The following is a 17,142-nucleotide window of genomic DNA, read 5'->3' on the forward strand; positions in this document are numbered from 1 at the left end:
GCACGAGAATTCTGTGCAAATTGTTTTAGTTCAGAAAAAGGATTTATTCTCAAGGGGCAGTCATTTGTAACTATGGCAACATAACTTAATAAATTAGAGAAAGCAATTACCGCTGTTTAAAAGCTCACTGCTGCAAAAACCATTGATCTATTTTTAACAGAGCAATGTGATTCCTTATATCTCTGCTGCTCCATTCCAATAGCAGAGTTTCTAATTTATTTCTGGTTTAATTTCCAGGATTTGTGTTATGTGAACACATGATACTGACATCAGAAAATTCCAATATGGAATATTATCATTCAAATGTCCAGCAAGTAGCGAATTTATACTCGTAATGGTAAGTTTAGAACATATGGTCATGTGATTTTATTGTATTCGCTCCCTATCTCCCTTCATGACTGTTCCTCTCTCCCTCCTTCATCAATTCTGCTTCATTCTGTTCCTCCTCACTCATTTCTGTTTCTCTTTACATTAATTTATGTTTTTCTCTCCTCCTCCACCACTATTCCCTCTCTCTTTTCACTTCTGTTTTTCTTCCTCTGCACCTTAATTCCTGCCTCACAATCCTCTTGTTTTTCTCTCTCCTCCACTTTTGCCTCTCTTCCTTAAGTTATATGTTTCTCTTCTCAATTTCTATCTCTATTTCCTTTGCTTTCCTATCTCATCCTACACTCCTATCTTATGCTCTTTGACTTCTATTTGTTTATTTTCTCCTCTCATGTATCTTTTCCACTTTCCCTTTCTCTTGTCTCACTTTGCTCTTTTACATCTTATCACTTTTGATTTCTTTCCTTCCTTCCGTCTTCCATTTTTAAACTTACCTTTCCCAACTGTCTCTGCAACACTTTTTAACACCTATTTTCTGTGGCATTCACACAACTACACAGGGAAACTGGTGCAAAGAGGCAGAAAACTTGTTGTTATAAGTGAACTATTTTTAATTGCCTCGGAACGATCCTACTTAATCTTATGAAGTAATGGGTAAAGCCTGGCTCGGGTATAAAATTAAAACCCGACCCGACTACAGCCAACTCAAACCCGAACTGAGCCCTTTAGTTTTTTTTCACGCCCAACCTGCCTCGACACGAATCTCCTTCATCTGTTCTGGCAGCAGGCTATTCCTGCAGCTGGAGTTGTAGGGAATCATGGGTAAGCCTGATCTCGTGACTTCCCAGAAGCAGTGTCCAGCCCAACCCGACCCGAGCCTGAATGCTGGACTCAGAATTTCGACCCGACCCGAACCCAACACATGTTGTCGGGTCTAGTTGGGTTCGGGTTGGGTAGCCAGGCTTTAGTAATGGGTATCAAAACTGTCTAAAAATATCCAAAAACACTTTGATAGTATTGTTTTACAATATACGTGTAATGGCATAAAAAGTAGTGATTTTCATGATTGTTGTGGACACTATCCAATTGAAAGGCACCATTTAAAGGGCAGTGCATTAACACATTGACAATCCAGACCTGACCATAGGCCAATGAGTTGAATGGATACGACAGTAATATACTGATTATTCACAAGTTATTACAAGTCAATGAGTTACAATTCACTTGAGGTAATGTTCACTTTCACCATCTGGGCAGTAATCTGATGGAGCAGGTCATCTGGTTATTGTAGAACCCACCTGATTTTCAACCCACTGATTTCAATCTGGTTAAATTGGGTGGTTATTACCATAGGTTGTGATCGATTCCACTTGATTACCTCCTAGGTAATGAAGATGAAAATTACCCCTACTGACCATTCAGCCTCTCATCACAGTCAAAGGAGACATTACTACACCTCTTAAATACACAGCCAATGCTAATCTTCAACCCTACCCTCATCCAAGAAGGACTCTCATTTTCTTTATCTTGATGGGAATCAGTGGCGGAAGTTAACAGCAATAAAAGTTCTTACCTACTGATGAGATAGGTTAAGGTTCTCATTCCTACTTACCACCACAAAGGAATACAGAGCAGGCTAGTGAGAGACAGGGCCAAATTCAACATCCGCCAGCTTCTTATGAAGTATGCAACCAAAGGCAGGAACATATAGCCGAATGCATAAAAAACGCCAATTCCCATTGTAGAGAAGCTTAGCCGAATGGATTTCCCAAGAATTTCTGATCCTGTAAGAAGAGAATAATCACGTTTAAGGACAGCAGTGAATGTGATTTATTTCCTAATTTGATTTCACTGCCTATTATGGCCACATTGAAAGAAATTTTACTTTTTGCTCAGTTAAAAAAAGCTTTCAGAAATTCTCCAAACATAATCCACAAACCAATCTGTGTGAAGGATCCTGACTGCAGATATGTAGCCTTAGCCCATCTTATGCACCTCCCAGAGGCCAGTGATTGAGTAACATAAACAACGGAGTGGAATACATTTGAAAAGCAATTAAAAACTTAAGTAAAATTGAAAAAGGAAAAAAGAAATCAGTAACATTGGGACTGGAGATTATGGGCTGGATTTTACCAAGCTCCCGACATCGGGCTCCGCGGCTGGGGGGCGGGGGCCAGAAGGCCAGAAGATCATTTTTGCAGAGGCCTGCTACGGAGCCCGATGCCAGGAGGGCCAGGCCCGATTCTCCTGGCTGTGGCGAGGCTCCATGGTGGACCCCAAGCCGCTGGGTGACGGGACCTGCATCTACATATGTAAATGAATAAAATGAATACAATTAGATACACTCATCTTGAATGTTCTCAGCCTGCTGCGATCCTCGGTACAGCGGTCGGCACTCTGGCACCTTCACTTCCCCATCTGGAGAAAGCAGGTGTGACACTGGTGGGGAAGGGGTGGTGTTAAGATTTTTAGTGCAGCGGTGGAAATGGGGTCAAATAATCATAATGAGTGTAGGGGATGGTGGGAAGGGGTGAACTTTAAACTTTCAACGTGGCCATAATAGGCAGTGAAACTTTTAACTTTGTACAGTCTGCGGGGGAAAGGTCACATTTCAAAGGTAAGTGTTTTGGGAGGGGAAGGGCAAATACTTAATGTAATTGTTATTGGGGGTGTGAAAGGGGCATTATAATTTTATTTGATACATTTTGGGGCAGATAATTCTTTAAAAATTCAAATTGACCAGTGGGGCTAGCTGCCCTTTAAAAATGGTGCCAACGCACAGGCAGCTGACGCCATTGCTGGCGTCGGACAGTCCGCCCCCCCTCCAAATGTTTGGCGGAGTGGGCCGACCCAGGTATTGAGATGAGCCGCCAAGCGGGAGATCATGGCAGCTCTGTGGCGTGCGGCGCGCACCATTTTTTTTTTACCACTACTGGGCGTGGCAGCGGGCTCTTAAAATCCAGCCCAATGACAGTCTCTAAATGCAAGAACAGCCAGAGATGACAACAGACCATCAGCCCATGAAAGCTTATCACTCTAGTATTCTGACTCTCATCCTCTCCAGTTTGAACAACCCTAATATTTTTGTCTTTTCTATCCCACCTGGCAGCGATTTCAAACATAGGTCATTACTTCAGTAAAGGCGCTCTTCATGAATTATCTAGTTATGTTCTCTGGCTTTACCTTCCAGGATTTTTTTGAAATAATAGTCTATGTGTGCATTATCACTTATCATTCAAGATTTTAGATATAACAGGAGATCCCTTCATAATAGCCTTCTTTCCAAACTCTAAAAGGAAAGTTGGCTAACCTTTCCTTTTTTTATTTGTTCATGGGACGTGAGCGTCACTGGCAAGGTCAGTATTTGTTGCCACATCCCTAATTACATACATACGAACCCTCGGAACAGGAGTAGGCCATTTAGCCCCTTGAGCCTGCTCCATCATTCTGTAAGATCATGGCTGATCTGTTTGTGGACTCAATTCCACTTTCCTGCTTACCCCCAATACTCTGTGACTCCCTTTTTGTCAAGAATCTGTCTACCTCTGCCTTAAAAACATTCAATGACCCTGCCTCCACCGCTGTCTGGGAAAGAGAGGTCCACAGACTCACGAGAGTAAAGAATTTCTCCTCATCTCTGTCTTAAATGGAAGCCCCCTTATTTTTGAACTGTGTCCCCTAGTTTTAGTCTCTCCCACAAGGGAAAACATTCTTTTAACATCCACCCTATCAAGTCCCCTCAGGATCTTACATGTTTCAATAAGATCACCTCACATAGTTCTAAACTCCAATGAATACAAACCCAACCTGTCCAACCTTTCCTCATAAGATAACCCTCTCATCCCAGGAATCAGTCGAGTGAACCTTCTCTGAAATGTTTCCAATGCAATTATATACTTTCTTAAGTAAGGAGACCAAAACTGTACAGAACACTCTAGATGTGGTGTCACCAAAGCCCCGTACAACTGTAGCAAAACATCTCTACTTTTATATTCCATTCCCCTTGCAATAAATTACAACATTGCTTTTGCCTTCTTCATCACTTGCTGTACCTGCAAACTAACTTTTTGTGATTCGTGTACTGGAACACCCAGATCCGTCCGCATCAGAGTTCTGCAATCTATCTCTATTTAAATAATATGTTGCTTTTCTATTTTTCTGGCCAAAGTGGACAAGTTCACACTTTCCCACATTATACTCTATCTGCCAAAGCTTTTCCCACTCACTTAACCTATCTATATCTGTTTGTAGACTCCTTATGTCATCTTCACAACTTACTCTCCTACCTATCTTTGTGTCATCAGCAAATTTAGCAACCACACATTCAGTCCCTTCTTCCAAGTTGTATATAGATTGTAAATAGTTGAGGCCCAGCACCAATCTCTGTGGCACTCCACTATTTATATTTGCCAACCTGAAAATGACCCATTTATGCCTATTCTCTGTTTCTTGTTAGCCAACCAATCCTCTATCCATGTTAATATGTTACCCCCTACACCATGGTATTTTATTTTGTTTAGTAACCTTTGATGTGGCACCTTGCCAAATGCCTTCTGGAAATCCAAGTACACCACACCCACCGGTTTCCACTTTATCCACATTTCTTGTTACTTCCTCAAAGAACTCTGTTGAATTAGTCAAACACGATTTCCCTTTCACAAAACCTTGTTGACTCTGCTTGATTGCACTGCGATTTTCTAAATGACCTACTATAATGTCCTTAGTAATAGATTCCTGCATTTTCCCTGTGACAGAAGTTAAGCTAACTGGCCTGTAGTTTCCTCTTTTCTGTTTTCCCCGTTTCTTGAATAGCAGAGTTACATTTGCTATTTTCCAATCCGATGGGATCTTTCCAGAATCTAGGGAATTTTGGAAAATTGAAATCAATGCTTCTTTTAAGACCTTAGGATGAAGTCTATCAGGACCTGGGGGCTTGGCAGCTTTTAGTTCTAATACTTTTCTCAGTACCTTTTCACTGGTAATGATAATTGTTTTAAGTTTCTCCCTTCCTTTCAACTCTTGATTCATGATTATTTCTAGGATGTTATTTGTATCCTCTACAGTGAAAACAGCTGCAAAAGATCTGTTCAATTCCTCTGCCATTTCTTTATTTTCCATTATTAACTCACCAGACTCACTCTCTAGAGGACCAACATTCACTTTACTTACTGTTTTCCTTTTTAAATACCTGTAGAAACTCTTACGATCCATTTTTATATTTCTAGCTAGCTTTCTGTTGTACTCTAATTTCTCTCATTATTATTTTAGTCATTCTTTGCTGTTTTTTATATTCTGTCCAAACTTCTGACCTGCCACTACTCTTTGGTGAATTGTACTCTTTTTCTTTCAATTTGATACTATTTTTAACTTGCTTCGTTAGCTACAGATGGTGAGACCTTCCATTGGAGTCTTTTCTTTCTCACTGGAATGTAGCTTTGCTGAATGTTATGAAATATCTCCTTAAATGTCTGCCACTGCATCTGCCACTGACCTATTCCTTGACCTTATTTCCCAGTTTACAGCTCTGTCTTCAAACCTTCATAATTACCCTTATTAAAGTTTAAAACACAAGTCTTAGATCCACACCTCTCACCCTCAAACTGAAAGTCAATCATGTTGTGATCACTGCTACCTAGGGTGCCTTTATTATGAGGTCATTAATTAATCCTGTCTCGTTACACATTACCAGATCTAGAGTAGCCTGCTCTCTGGTTGGCTCTAGAACGTGCTGCTCTAAGAAACTATACCGAAAACATTCCATGAACTCATCATCCAGGTTACCTTTGCCAATCAGATTTGTCCAATCTATCTGTAGATTAAAATTACCCATGATTATCACCGTACCTTTCTCACAAGCCCCTATTATTTCTTCCTGTATACCTTGTCCTATAGTGTGGTGACTATTAGGGACCTATAAACTACTCCCACAAGTGACTTTCTACCTTAACTATTTCTTATCTCTACCCAAACTGATTCTACATCTTGATTTTTGGAACTAAGGTCACCTCTCTCTATCGTAATAATGTCATCCTTAATTAACAGAGCTACCCCTCCACCTTTTCCTAGTTTCCTGTCCTTCCAAAATGTCATGTACCCTTGAATATTCAGTTCTCAGCCTTTGTCATCTTGCAGCCATGTCTCTGTAATGGCGATCAGATCATACATATTTATTTCTATTTGAGCTATTAATTCATTTGTTTTGTTATGAATGCTACGTGCATTCAGATACAGAGCCTTTAGTTCTGTCTTTTTACTATTTATGCAAACTCTAGCCTTGGCTGCTTGCACACTCTTACTTTTGTACATTCTGTCCCTTCCTGCCACACTCTGATTATTATTTCCCTTATTGCTACCTTGCTGTCTTGCCTTGTCCTCTCGTTTTAACTTATCATATCTTCTCTCACTTGATCCCTCACCCCCACAATTTAGTTTAAAGCCCTCTCCACTGCCCTAGTTATACGACTCACCAGAACACTGGTTGCAGAATGGTTCAAGTGAAGACCATCCCAACGGTACAGCTCCCACTTTTCCCAATACTGGTGCCAGGGTCCCATGAATCGAAACCCATTTCTCCCATACCAATCTTTCAGCCACAGATTTAACCCTAATCCAATTTGTTCGTGCCTCAGGTAATAATCCAGAGTTTATTACCTTTGAGGTTCTGCTTTTTAATTTAGCCCCTAGGTGCTCATACCCTCTATGCAGAAGCTCTTTCCTAGTCCTATCTATGTCAGTGGTACCCATGTGGACCACAACAACTGGATCCTCCCCCTCCCACTGCAAGTTCCTTTCTAGCCCGAAGCAGATATCCCAATCCTTGGTACCGGGCAGGCAACACAGCCTTCTGGACTCTTGATCTTGGCTGCAGAGAGCGCTATTTATTCCCCTGACTGTACTGTCCCCTACTACCACTCCATTCCTATTTACTCCCTCTGCCCTGTTTCCTGTACCACGGTGCCATAGTCAGTTTGCACATCCATCCTGCAGCCTCCGCTCTCATCCATACAAGCTGAAAGAACCTCAAACCTGTTGGACAGTTGCAAGGGCTGAGGCTCCTCCACTTCTGCCTTCTTGATTCCCATACCTGCCTCACTTGTTGTCATGTCCGCCTGTCCCTGACCATTGACCAAATCAGAATACCTTCTGAAACAAAGTGAACAGGTAACTTTCCCCCTCCCTGATGCATCATAGTGTCTGTAACTCAGCTTCCAGCTCATCTACTTTGAGACAAAGCTCGTCAAGCTGTAAACACTTACTACACCCCTGGTTGCTGTGAATCATACTGGTGTCATAGAACCATAGAAAAATTATGGCACAGAAAGAGGCCATTCAGCCCATCGTGTCTGTGCTGGCTGAAAAAACTAGATGTCCATTCTAATCCCACCTTCCAGCACCTGGTCCATAGTCTTGCAGGTTAACAGACTTGCAGGTGTCCCTGAGCTCCCACATACTGCAGCTGCAACACGTCACCTGCCCTGTCATCCTTATTATGTTTTAAAAAGCTAATTAATTACTTACTTAATACATTTTTTAATTAATGCCTCTCTTCAATACTGCATTAATTTAAACCTTGGTAATACAATAAACCTTACCGCTTAAGAATAAAAAAGAACAGTAGACTCACCAGCTTCTTACTTCCCTTCTGCTTGCCTGTCATAATTAATTATAAGATAGCTACATAAATTTTAATTGAACATTTTTCTAATTTCCAGCTATTTACACACACACCCTATTAGTAGTGTACTAACCTAGCTATTTACAGATACTCCCTAACAGCAGTTACTCACCAGCCAATGACCTTACAGCTTTCCTGTGATGTCACTGTTTGAATTTTTTTTCAAACTCAGTCAGCGCGCACCAACTCCTGAAGCTGTTTAGCTGCTCCCACACAGGTTCGGCTCCTCCACTCTCCCTGAAGGTAAGTGAAGGCCCCGAGCCTCACGCTGTATTTATCCGCTCCCCCTTTTAGGTGCTCCCATGCAGATCCGGCTCCTGTCCTCTCCCAGAATGTTTTCAGAGATAGTTCCTGTGCTTCCAGCACTACTCACTTTTTCTCAACATTGCTGGCAAGCTCTGCACGCAGCAGCATGCTCCACCAGTGTTGTTTGCTGATCACGTGGTACAGGCAGCCTGCTCTTCTTAAAGGCCAGCTACTTCTTAAAGGGAAGCTGGACAAAAAGATTGCTACAAGGTAAATTTATATAAACTGAACACCGGGGAGACAGAGGAATCCAGACTGATGGATTTGACACTGGAGGCATTAGTAGAGCAGGTGAGCATGAGGAGAGACACCATGGTCCTACAGGAGCCTGGAGGCCCTCATGACCCACCTTCAGAAGCGAGTGGGAGCAGAAGGTCTGGTAGGTCAACTCCCGAAGTCTGAATTCAAGGCTCTGCCTCATGCAGCTGGTCAACATCAGTGAATGCACCTTCACATGACATCTCCTACCTGCCGTTCCACCACCCTCACGTGGACCGCTTCCTTCCCACGCTACACCCTTTCTTTCATACCAACCTTCCCCTCTGAGCTCGTGCTTTCAGACACCCGAGAACTACTGTCTGGCCAGCCACAATACACCCAGTAACAGGAAATCACTTGATCTGACGCTCGCAGCCACCAGTTCAGAGACTGGCACTGCACTTAACTTGGAGGCTAGCACACAGTCGGGACAGTGAGTCACCAGGAATGAGTGGGTTGCAACCAGACCAGGATCATTTGTTTGCCAGCTCACCAGAGGGCAAGGGGGAAGACAAGTACTACAGCAGAGGACTCAGATGAGGACCTCAATGAGTGCTGAAAGCACATGCATACTGAGATGCTCGGTACATTGGCATGCTTGCCAGATAACCTTCTGACACTATCAAAGAGTCCAGCAGAGGGCATGATGGGGAGCTTGCCCTCTCTACAGCCTCTGCTTCATCTCCCTGTCATGCTGCAGACCCAGAAGCACTGGCACTGCTGCCCCAATCCCCCACCCACCCTCCCCCAACATCTTTGTGCCTTTGTGTGCTCAAATTACCCAGTCCTCTGCGTCCCTTTGACAATGCAGCAACACCTTCTGGCAAATACACCAAAATACCTCCAAAAACAGTTGAGTAATTTTGGATATTTTACAATAAAAAGGTCCAAAAATTTAACTTATCTGCAGTTAGGATGCCTGACCCTTTAAATAACGCTACTACATGACCCACCTTGTTGTTTCATGCTTCTTTTTTTCAGGAATGGATAACAGAAGCATTGCCAGGACCTGCGTTGCCCAAATCTGGAATTCTGGCATCTCATCATTCAGCTCGGCTGTGTGACATTAGGATAGCACCAATTAAACATATTCAGGCACACGCAGGTACATCCCCTGAGTGGTACCATATCAATGGAGAATTCTGCATGGGCCACGCAGGTAACGGCCTGCAGTGCCGTCTGCTTCTGGAGAAGCAAGGCAGACATTCACAGTGCTGCTTCTATGATTCATTTTCGCACCGCATGAGTTTTACAAGGGTTAAATGTCATGCAATGAAGGAGCAATTATAGCAGATAAAATTATAGAAATCATTCAACAATATTTCAGTAAAGTCAAGCACATCTTTAAAATAATAGTCCTAAATACTGCAGGATAAATTTATTGCCACAAACAATGTGCTCAATGATGCAAACACAACGTGAATTGAATTAACAGTAGTATTTAACATAAAATAAAGACGAAAAACTGTTTGTAAAAATCCTGCAGGAGGGAAAAATGCACAGGGATTAATACTTAAAAATGCAGCGATATGTTAAAAGGTTGATCAGAGGCACAAACAGAGATCTGGAAAAAGGTTCAGCATCTGAGCCTAAGGATAACAAGAAAAAATAATTTCAATGCCACAACAGCAACAGGGCAGTCAGATAAAAGGTGAAACAATAATAAAAGCAAAACGTGCTGGAAATAATCAGCAGGTCTGGCAGCATCTGTGGAGAGAGCAGCAGAGATAATGTTTCAGATCAGTGACCTGGCAAATGTTAGAAATGTAATAGGTTTTAAGCAAATAATGCAGCAGTGGGGCAAAAGAGAAGAAAAGGGCAGATATTGATAGGAAAAAGGAAAGAATAACTGGAAAGGAAGTCATGGGGCAAAGGCAAAGGCAAAGAGAGTGTGTTAATGATGTAGTGAAAGACAAAGTGTTCGTGTAGAGAGGGTGTTAAATGACAGAATAATGAAAGCCCTAGCCAAACCGATTAGGCACGCTACAGCCTACCAGAGTGAACATTGTGTTCAATAATTTCAGAGCATGACTGGTCCCTCTTTTTTATTTTTAGTTTTATTTTTTATTTTATTTTCTTTCAGTTTTTCACCGTGTGCCTGCCCACTGTTTTTTTCATGTTTGTGCTTTTGGCTAGGGCTTTCATTATTCTGTCACTTAACACCCTCTCTACATTAACACTTTGACTTTCACTACACTTTTAACCCATTCTCTTTGCCTTTGCCTTTGCCCCATGACCTCCTTTTCAATTATTCTCTGTGAGCCTCTGACCTAGCAACACCTTCCCATTTGTTCTCTTTTGCCCCACGCCCAACTTTATTTGCTTAAAACCTATTACATTTCTAACCCTTGCCAGTTCTGATAAAAAAATCACTGACCTGAAACGTTAACTCCGCTTCTCTCTCCACAGATGCTGCCAGACTTGCTGAGTATTTCCAGCACTTTTTGCTTTTATTTCAGATTTCCAGCATCTGCAGTATTTTGCTTTTGTAATAAAATATGTAAATGGGTTTGAAATGAACAATGAGCACAAAGCAGTAAACATTCTGAATAACTCCAAGACATGAGAAAAATACTTAGAAACTTCTGTTCTAGGATAGGACCCAGTGTAACTATGTCTCAACTGAGTTTGCACCCTTCCACTGCATTCCTGCCAGAGATACAGCATGTGTGTCAGAAGCGCCAAGAATTTTCAGGTGCCTGGTTTGTAATACTTAGGATTATTTTTGTGGTTTTGTTGTCATACTAAATTTTTTGAATCATAGCAATCGTCTGGTTCACACTTCCTGTCTTGTTGCCTGGGCATGTTTCAGAATTTTTTTGAACATTTTTCCACAGTAAGGAATTGGAAAGAAGTGAGGCCTCAAAATTTACATGGGTCCTCTACCAGTCTTCAGGGCCATCATGTAATGGCCAGAACTTAGTGTCATACTGATAGCCACAGAATCATCAAATGTAGTGAGGAAAGGGCTAATAAAATTACTAAATGGTGTAGGGACTTACCAAGAACAAAGGAAGTCACATGATTTGAAATCTGTCCAAGACCCATCAAGAAATTCAGAAAGCAAAATATTTCCCAGTTTGGTGAGAACATTTGAAGAATGCTGAAAACAGTCCGTACAACCATAGTTCCAAGCAGAACTAGCTTCCTCCCAGACCTTCAAAGCAGAAGTAAATGAAAGTTGATACACTATATATACTATATACACTACTACATACTTACTAACATAAAAATAATCTCATGCATGTAGTCATACACATGCTAAATCATGTACACATTTGTAAATACATCTACATGTACACTGGTGTACATGCCATATCTATGTTCTTTCAGTTACATAGCAGTCATATACATAAACACAGACTTCTCCACTTACACTCAGATTCACATAAAAATCACATGGAGATCGAAAATCTGTGATTCAGCTGGCACGCAACTGCCATAACTTTGGTGAGGTTGCACCAGAAGAGTTAGAAATTAAGTTGGGTCCCAGAATATGTAAGATCACACTCTTACCTCTGGGATTGTGGGATGGGTTGTTGGGGGGTCTAACCTCTGCTTGCTTCAAAAAATAGCTACTGGTATGAGAGAGAGAAAGCCTGGAGTTGGAGTCAGGAGTTCTCACATCTCTGGCCCTCAAAAAGACCCAGTGTAAGATCAGTAGAGACACGTTTGGTGAGATCATGCATACCTACCTGCCAATCAGTGGAGCTGGGACTCACCTGTGGAGAGGGAATTCTTGTTTGTACTGTGAAGAAAAGGATTTCCAATTTTTTTTTTAAATGCTCTGTGTCCCTTTAAAAGGGGACCACGGCAGCAATAGGAATTTTTTTTTACTTCGTCAGAGCCCAGAGCCGCTCCCTAACCAACCACTTCAGGTAGAAAGAGGGATGAGGGCCTGCAGGCAGAGTTAGGGAGCTAGGGAAGAAAGTAGCAAGCAGCAGCTCAAAGGTAGTAATCTCCAGATTACTCCCAGTACCATGCACTTGTGAATATAGAAATAGGAGGATATAGCTGATAAATGAGTGCCTGGAGAGATCATACTGGAGGGAAGGCTTTAGGTTCCTGGGACACGGGACCAGTTCTGGGTAGATGGGACCTGTATATGCTAGACGGGTTGTACCTAAACAGAGAGAGGATCAATGTCCTTACGGGTCAATTGGGCAGGGTTTAAACTAACTTGGCAGAGGTATGGGAACCAGAAGGCAATATGAGAGGAAAACACAGATGCACAGAGAATTGGGAGAGACAGATGGCACTGCAGTAGAAAAAAGTAAGGTATTAGGTGGGGTCAGAGTAAGAGGGAATGTAATAAGTTCTAGGTTAGGTTTAATGTGCATGTATATGAACGCACAAAGTGTGATAAATAAGGTAGGTGAGCTGCAGACACAGATAGCTATGTGGAAATATGATGTTGTGGCGATAACAGAGACCTGGTTCAGAAAAGGGCAGGACTGGGCACTAAATATTCCTGGATACAACGTGTTCAGGAAACATAGGGAAGGAAGGGCTGGGGGAGTAGTAGCAGTATTAATTAAAGAGAACATTACAGTGCTGGAGAGAGACAGAGGATTTCCTAGAGGGGGCAAGGATAGAATTCATTTAGTTCGAGCTAAGAAACAAAAGAAGTACCATTACATTGCTGGGGGTATTCTATAGGCCACCAACTAGTGGCAAGGATATAGAGGAATAAATTTGCAAGGAAATTACAGAGGTGCAAAAATTAAAGTGTAGTTATAATGGGGGACCTTAATTATCCAAATATAGACTGGGGTAGTAATAGTGTAAAGGGCAGAGAGGGGAAAGAGTTTCTAGAGCATGTTCAGGAGAATTTTCTATGCTAGTATGTTTCCAGTCCAACGAGGAAGGAGAAATTTAAATAAAAGCAAAATACTGTGGAAACTGGAAATCTTAAATAAAATCATAAAGTATTGGAAATACTCAGCAGGTCTGGCAACATGTATGGAGTGAGAAACAGAGTTAATATTTTAGGTCTGTGACCTCTCATCAGAACTTCATCAAAAAGGTCAATGAGACCTTTCATGAGGAAGGAGGCGTTATAGAGTCATACAGCACAGAAACAGGCCCTTTGGCCCATCGTGTCTGTGCTGGACATCAAGCACCTACCTATTCTAATCCCATTTTCCAGAACTTGGCCCGCAGCCTTGTATTCTATTGCGTTTCAAGTGCTCATCTAAATACTTCTTAAATGTTGTGATGGCTCCTGCCTCTGCCGCCTCTTCAGGCAGTGTGTTCCAGATTCCAACCACCCACTGGGTGAGAACATTTTTCCTCAAATCCCCTCTAAACCTCCTGCCCCTTACCTTAAATCTATGTCCCCTGGTTATTGATCCCTCCGCTGAGGGAAATGTTTCTTCCTATCTAATCTATCAGTGCCCCTCATAATTTTGTATACCTCAATCATGTCCCCCCTCAGCCTTCTCTGCTCTAAGGAAAACAACCCTAGCCTATTCAGTCTCTCTTCATAGCTGAAACACTCCAGCCCAGGTAACATCCTGGTGAATCTCCTCTGCACCCTCTCCAGTGCAATCACATCCTTCCCACAGTGTTGTGCCCAGAACTATACACAGTACTCCAGCTGTGGCCTCACTAGTGTTTTATACAGCTCCATCATAACCTTCCTGCTCTTATATTCTATGCCTCAGCTAATAAAGGCAAGTATCCTATATGCTTTCATAACCATCTTATCTACCCGTGCTGCTGCCTTCAGTGATCTATGGACTAGTACACCAAGGTCCCTATGACCTTCTGTACTTCCTAGGGTCCTACCATCCATTGTATATTCCCTTGCTTTGTTAGTTCACCCAAAATGCATCACCTCACACTTCTCAGGATTAAATTCCATTTGCAACTCCTCCGTCCATCTTACCAGCCCATCTATATCATCCTGTAATCTAAGACTTTCCTCCTCACTATTTACGACACCACCAATTTTCGTGTCATCTGCGAACTTACTGATCATACCTCCTATATTCATGTCTAAATCATTAATGTACACTACAAACAGCAAGGGTTCCAGCACCGATCCCTGCGATACACCACTGGTCACAGGCTTCCACTCGCAAAATCAACCCTCGGCCATCACCCTCTGCCTCCTGCCACTAGGCCAATTTTGGATCCAATTTGCCAAATTGCCCTGGATTCCATGGGCTCTGACCTTCTTAACCAATCTCCCATGCCGGACCTTATCAAAAGCCTTACTGAAGTCCATGTAGACTACATCAACTGCTTTCCCCTCATCTAGTCACCTCCTTGAAAAGTTCAATCAAGTTAGTTAGACATGATCTCCCTCGACAAAGCCATGCTGACTATCCCATTGCTTGATTTGGTTCTGGGGAATGAGGTGGATCATATGAATCAAGTGACAGTAGGGAAGCATTTAGGGGACAGTGACCATCACATCATAAGGTTTAGGTTAGCTATGGAAAAGGACAAGGAACAATCCAGGATAAGAATAATAAACTGGAGGAAAGCCAACTTCAAAAATGTGGTAAGAATGGATCTGACCCAGATAAATTGGAAACAAAGATTGGCGCGCAAAATTTTATCTGAACAATGGGCTGCCGTTAAGGGAGAGATAGTTCTGCCACAGTCAAGGCATATTCCCACGAAAGGGAAAGGTAAGGCAAAAAAATACAGAGCTCCCTGGATGACGAAAGAGATAGAGATTAAGATGAAGACGAAAATGTGTGCAAGTGACAGATGTCAGGTGAATAACACAATGGAGAACTAGGTGGAATATAAAAGGTTCAGCGGGGACCTAAAAGGGGATTTTTGCATGGAATCAGGGGACATGGTTGAGGTACTGAATGAGTACTTTTCATCTGTTTTTACTGAAGAAGAAGGTGCTGCCTAAGTCCTGGTGAAGCAGGAGTTAGTAGACACTGGATGGGCTAAAAATTGATAAAGAGGAGCTACTAGAAAGGTTGGCTTTATTAAAAACTGATAAATCACCAGGACCGCATGAGATGCATCCAATGACACTGAAAGAAGTAAGGGTAGAAATTGCAGAAGCACTGGTCATAATCTTCCAATCCTCCTTAGATACACGGATGGTGCCAGAGGAATAGAAAACTGCAAATGTTATACCTTTGTTCAAAAAAGGGTGTAAGGACAAGCCCAGCAACTACAGGCCAGTCAGTTTAACCTCGGTGGTGGGAAAGCTTTTAGAAACAATAATTCAGGACAAAATTAACAGTCATTTGGACAAATGTGGATAAATTAAGGAAAGACAGCATGGATTTGTTAAGGGCAAATCATGTTTATCTAACTTGTTGGAGTTTTTGATGAGGTACAGAGTGGGTTGATGAGGGTAATGTGGTTGATGTGGTGTGCATGGACTTCCAAAAGGCATTTGATAAAGTGCCGCATAACTGACTTGTCAGCAAAGTTGAAGCCCATGAAATAAAAAGGACAGTAGCAACATGAATACATAATTGGCTGAGTGACAGGAAACAGAGAGTAGTGGTGAACGATTGTTTTTCAGACTGGAGGAAGGGGTTCCCCAGGGGTCAGTGCTTGGATGCCTGCTTTTCTTAATATATATTAATGACCTATACTTGGGTGTACAGGGCAGAGTTTCAACATTTGTGGATGACACAGAACTTGGAAGTATTGTGAACTGTGAGGAGGATAGCGATAAACTTCAAGAAGACATAGATAGGCTGGTGGAATGGGCAAACGAGTGGCAGATGAAACTTAATGCAAAAAAGTGTAAAGTGACACATTTTGGTAGGAAGAATGAGGAGATGCAATATAAATTAAAGGGTACAATTCTAAAGGGGGTGCAGGAACAGAGGTACCTAGCGGTATATGTACACAGACCATTGAAGGTTGCAGGGCAGGTTGCGAAAGCGGTTAATAAAGCATACATATCCTGGTCTTTATTAATAGGGGCATAGAGAACAAGGAAACTATGATAAATCTTTATTAAACACTGGTTCAGCCTCAACTAGAGTATTGTGTCCAGTTCTGGACATCACACTTTAAGAAGGATGTTAAGGCATAAGAGAGAGTGCAGAAAGGATTCTCGGGAATTTTTCCAATGACTAGGAACCTCAGTTACATGGACAGGTTGGACAGGCTGGGCCTATTCTCCTTGGAAAAGAGAAGATTAAGTGCAGATTTAATAGAGATGTTCAAAATCATGAGGGGTCAGGACAGAATAGATAGGGAGAAACTGTTCCCATTGGCTGAAGGATCCAGAACCAAAGGACACCGATTTAAGGTAATTGACAAAAGTGCCAGGGGTGACATGAGAAAAAACAGCAATCTTGTTTCCCAAGAACTTCAGAAGGAACGATATGAAGAAACAAAAGGAATCTTATTTCCTTACATCAAAGATGTCAATTAGTCATATATATGGATGAATCAGATGTTGAAGCAAGTGGTTAGGATCTGGAATGATCTGCTTGAGATTGTGGTGGAGGCAGATTCAATTGAGGCCTTCAAAAGAGAATTGGACTATTATCTGAAGAGTAAAAAATTGTAGGGTTAGGGAAAAAGGCTGAGTAGCGGGATTAGTTGCAGAAAGCCAGCACAGACACAGCGGGCCA

At 42.1% G+C, this 17,142-nt stretch overlaps 1 protein-coding gene across 1 annotated transcript in view; it reads right to left on the reverse strand.

The window, feature by feature from the left end:
* LOC137375640 (organic cation/carnitine transporter 2-like) overlaps positions 1-17,142 on the reverse strand; it is a 126,456-nt gene that overhangs the window by 78,076 nt on the left and 31,238 nt on the right. Inside the window, exons 3-4 of the mRNA XM_068043021.1 lie at positions 11,569-11,723; positions 1,940-2,111 (exon numbers count right to left, since the gene is read on the reverse strand). Of these exons, the coding sequence (XP_067899122.1) occupies positions 1,940-2,111; positions 11,569-11,723 (327 nt within the window). The remainder of the gene's footprint in view (positions 1-1,939; positions 2,112-11,568; positions 11,724-17,142) is intronic.

This window comes from Heterodontus francisci, chromosome 12 (genome assembly GCF_036365525.1).
Source record: "Heterodontus francisci isolate sHetFra1 chromosome 12, sHetFra1.hap1, whole genome shotgun sequence".
Lineage (NCBI taxonomy): Eukaryota > Metazoa > Chordata > Chondrichthyes > Heterodontiformes > Heterodontidae > Heterodontus > Heterodontus francisci.